The sequence below is a fragment of the Humulus lupulus genome, chromosome X (assembly GCF_963169125.1).
Source record: "Humulus lupulus chromosome X, drHumLupu1.1, whole genome shotgun sequence".
Taxonomy (NCBI): domain Eukaryota; kingdom Viridiplantae; phylum Streptophyta; class Magnoliopsida; order Rosales; family Cannabaceae; genus Humulus; species Humulus lupulus.
Window position 1 is genome coordinate 188,678,206 of NC_084802.1, and position 3,811 is coordinate 188,682,016.

The window sequence follows — 3,811 nt, forward strand, 5'->3', positions numbered from 1 at the left end:
ACAAAATTTATACGTTGGGTTCATCACTCAATATCAAGTTCAATTATTCAGAGAACCCTAGTCAATGTTAAAAATTTCAATTACAGACAACATAATACAAATTACTAATTGAACAATGAAAGTTAAGGTCAATAAATAAAAAATCCTACTTAACAAATTTCTCCCAATCTCAAATTTTAAGTGGAAAAAAAATGGTGAAATCCACCACACCAAATCCAAACGAAAGCCTAAAAGTTAATACTCGGATATATCGTAAAAACGACACCGTAACTTGGATATCTCGACAAAAAAGCAAAACTACATAATACAAATACATTCAATCGGAATACATACATGTGAAGCCAAAATATATCCCAACAATAAAATCAATTTACCCTATTACCCTTCAAAATTAGCGCTGACAATTCGTGTAAACGTGTCAGATTCGTGTCGACACAATTATGACACAATACGATTAAGGTAAACATGAACACGACACGATTATTAAACGTGTCAAAAATACGAACACAAACACGACACGATTATTAAACGGATCAACACGACATGAACACGATAACACGATTATGATACGATTAATCATAACTATATGAAAAAAATCATAAAACCTATGCAAATTATTCGTGTTATCGTGTCTGACACGATTATGACACGATACAATTATTAAACGGATCAACACGATTATGACACGACACGATTAAGGTAAACACGAATACGACGCGATTATTAAACGTGTCAAAATAACACGAACACAATACGATTATTAAATGTGTCGTATTCGTGTTTACTTTAATCGTATCGTGTCGTATCATCGTACCGTGACCCGGATTGACACCCTTTTCAAAATAACCACTCCATTATTTATTTATTAAAAAATTAAAAAAAATATCAATTAAATACAGTTATTTATAGTATCGAAATCTGTTACACCAGTAAAGTAAGTGAATCCATAAAAAAAATAAAAAACTACAGTATAAAAAGGTTTGTCTCGTGCGAAGGATGTAAAACCTCAAAAGTACACGAGTGACTAAAATAATATATAAATGTTAATTTTTTAAAAAGATAAAAATAAGTCTTATTTTAAATTTTCTGAGAGGCACCCAAAAAGTTAGAACCAGCCTTGATATGTGAGTTGAGTCAATAATGAGATAAAAATTTTCATCGACCCCTGGAATAGGGTAATACTCATAGATACAAAGTAAAGAGGAGCTTACACAAACAATCAGATTGAAGTAAGCTCCTCCTCTGTTTATGGATCCTTATTTCATAACATATTATAAGAACAACATTTGATGGTTGGTTACATATGAAATTTCGAACAAGCTAGGTACATGAAATTTCGACCTTATTAATGCCACAATTTTGGTACATAATTTATTAAGTAAAATATAAATTTCCCATTGATAATCACCATCTGTTTCTGTTCCAAGTATTTAAAGCTGCCAAACCAAAAACAAACACAAAAATTTAGCTTACATTCTCAATATGTATTTACTTTATAAAGAAGAATATAACTCACCTTGTCTAGAAATGGTCCACTCCTTATCCTGGCCCAGGGCCCAAAAGAAATATCCACCCAAGCCCATAGATCTTGCGAACCGGACCTTGAATCTAATAGAAGGTACATCCTCATACCCAATCCAGGAATCTCCACTGTAAGAGTAAAACGACACCGCTTGCTTATCGAATACAGGAACAACCTTATTCTTCTGGTTAAACTCAACTATTTGGGAATAGACCAAAACACCATCTCCTGGCCCGACTCCAACAGCGGGTGCCCCGACCCCATTCTCGTCCGGGTTCTCGAGCTTCCAAGTCCGCCCATACAATGGTAGACCCATTACGATCTTATGGGCCGGTATACCCGATTTGATCCAGGACTGGATTCCGAACGCTGTACTAATATTACTGTTCGGGTCATAAAACGCGGAATGCAACCCGGTAAAGTTTTCCCAAGACCCGTGGTAGTCAAAACACATCGGGCTGACCCAATCCAGATTTTCACCCATAACTTTAGCCGGGTACGATCGCAAGTTGTCGAACAGAAATCTCGAAGCGAAATATACAGCTGAGGTCAAAAGAAGCCTTGGCTTCTTACAAGCCCTGGACTCCAAAGTCAACGCTTTTCGCCATTCTTTGTATAACAAAGCTAAGTTCTCCATGTCCTCGTCGTTCGCAGGGAATTCCCAATCCAGGTCAACACCGTCGAAGCCGTACCTTCGGGCTACTTCAATGGTGGACCGGATGAAAGTTTTACGGGTTCTTCTTCTGCTCGCCATCTTCGAGAACACTGTCGGGTCGTTCCCACCGCCTCCGATCGAGAGGAGAGTTTTCACCGGTGGGTATTGGTTTTGGAGGGAGTTGATGAATTCGGGTATCTGGGTCACGTCTAGAGACGTAATGTTGAGCTTATAAGTTTCGGGATCGGGTAAGAGGAAAGCGTAGTAGATATGGCTGAAGTAGGAGGTGTCAACGGAGGATGCTGGAAATGACCCGAATGAAGGCCAATACGCAGCTCTAACTCCTCTTCGTGGTCGACGAACTGGGTGGGAAACGCGTGGTTTATGAGCCGGCGGGAGATAATCCGGTCCCGGAACAGGTGATTCGACTTGAAATGGAGGTTCTGCTGGAGAAATGGGTTCCACAGGGAATGACTCAGGAGCTGGCCCCGGTGAAAAACCAACAAATGGAAATGACTCGGGAGCTGGTCCAGGTGAAAAGCCAACGAATGGAGATGATTCCGGAGCTGGTCCCGGTGAAAAGCCAACAAATGGAAATGACTCGGGAGCTGGTCCAGGTGAAAAGCCAACAAATGGAAACGACTCGGGAGCTGGTCCAGGTGAAAAGTCCGGCAGGGGGAACATATCAGCCGGAGATTCCTCCGGACCCGGAGATATTGGCGGAGGGAATGAGTACGAGGCTGGTGCCGGTGAGCCGACCGGGATGGGAAGTGTAGCCGGAGAGGAGGGTACTGATGGGTAAGGATAAGGATGATGACGTGGCCGATGTGAATGGGAAGTACTTGGTAAAGAAAACGACATTGAAATTGGAATTGTGGATTGGAAAAGGACAATGATTAGACATGCCTGCATGATTAGTTTTGGACTAGCCATATTGGTTCTTTGATCAAACATAGTATTTTTTTTTTTTATATTTGAGATTATTGTGTTTTATGTTTGGAATTGAATTGTCCAATTGCCTAGTTTGTGTTCGATCGCTATCAATTACATTGTGTTGTGTTTATCTTATATAGTTGTACAAAAGCTGTGGTAGTAGTATCGACAGGAAATGTCAACATTGACATCGTTAACTTAGAAGGTAATTATTTTGTTGTCAAAGTTTCCTATGTGTATATTTGGAGCTCACCTAGGCTAGGGGAAATGAATGGAGAGAGGGGTTCAGATAAAAGAACAACCACAATCAGCCAAATAATCAAATGAGTAGAAATCAAGCCTACTTTTCATTTTGCTGGAATTATGCTGGACAATGTATGTACAATAGCTCTATAGAATATAATTTAGCAAATTTATTGAGAGAGAGAGAGAGACTTTTTTTTTTTGGTCTATTGTACATAGAACTTTCATTGAAGTGACTTGATTGGTTTTTTTTTTTCTTTCTTCTTAATAACATTAGATGAAATTCTAAAATTTAGTGCATCCCAGGAAGATTACTATAACTTTGCACAAGTGGTTTGGACACTTACCACCTAGCTGGGAATGCACTATGAATAATATCTATGATTATGGACCAGTGAACTTGTGGCACAGGTGATGACATGACATCATACCAATTACATTCCTGACATACAATAATG

The 3,811-nt window shown here is 39.1% G+C and overlaps 1 protein-coding gene across 1 annotated transcript; it reads right to left on the reverse strand.

The window, feature by feature from the left end:
• Window positions 1-1,141: 1,141 nt before the first annotated feature.
• On the reverse strand, window positions 1,142-3,194 carry LOC133804171 (class V chitinase CHIT5a-like). Its single transcript, XM_062242340.1, has 2 exons — window positions 1,517-3,194; window positions 1,142-1,436 (listed from the first exon to the last, which is right to left on the reverse strand). The coding sequence occupies exons 1-2, from the start codon at window positions 3,129-3,131 to the stop codon at window positions 1,405-1,407; spliced, it is 1,647 nt and encodes a 548-aa protein (XP_062098324.1). The 5' UTR covers window positions 3,132-3,194; the 3' UTR covers window positions 1,142-1,404.
• Between the last annotated feature and the right edge of the window lie 617 nt (window positions 3,195-3,811).

Excerpts from the sequence above, each read along its gene's own strand:
- LOC133804171 (XM_062242340.1), bottom strand. The coding sequence starts at position 3,131 with ATGTTTGATCAAAGAACCAATATGGCTAGTCCAAAACTAATCATGCAG. Across the intron at positions 1,437-1,516 it reads GTGGACCATTTCTAGACAAG|CTTTAAATACTTGGAACAGA; the intron begins GTGAGTTATATT and ends TTGGTTTGGCAG.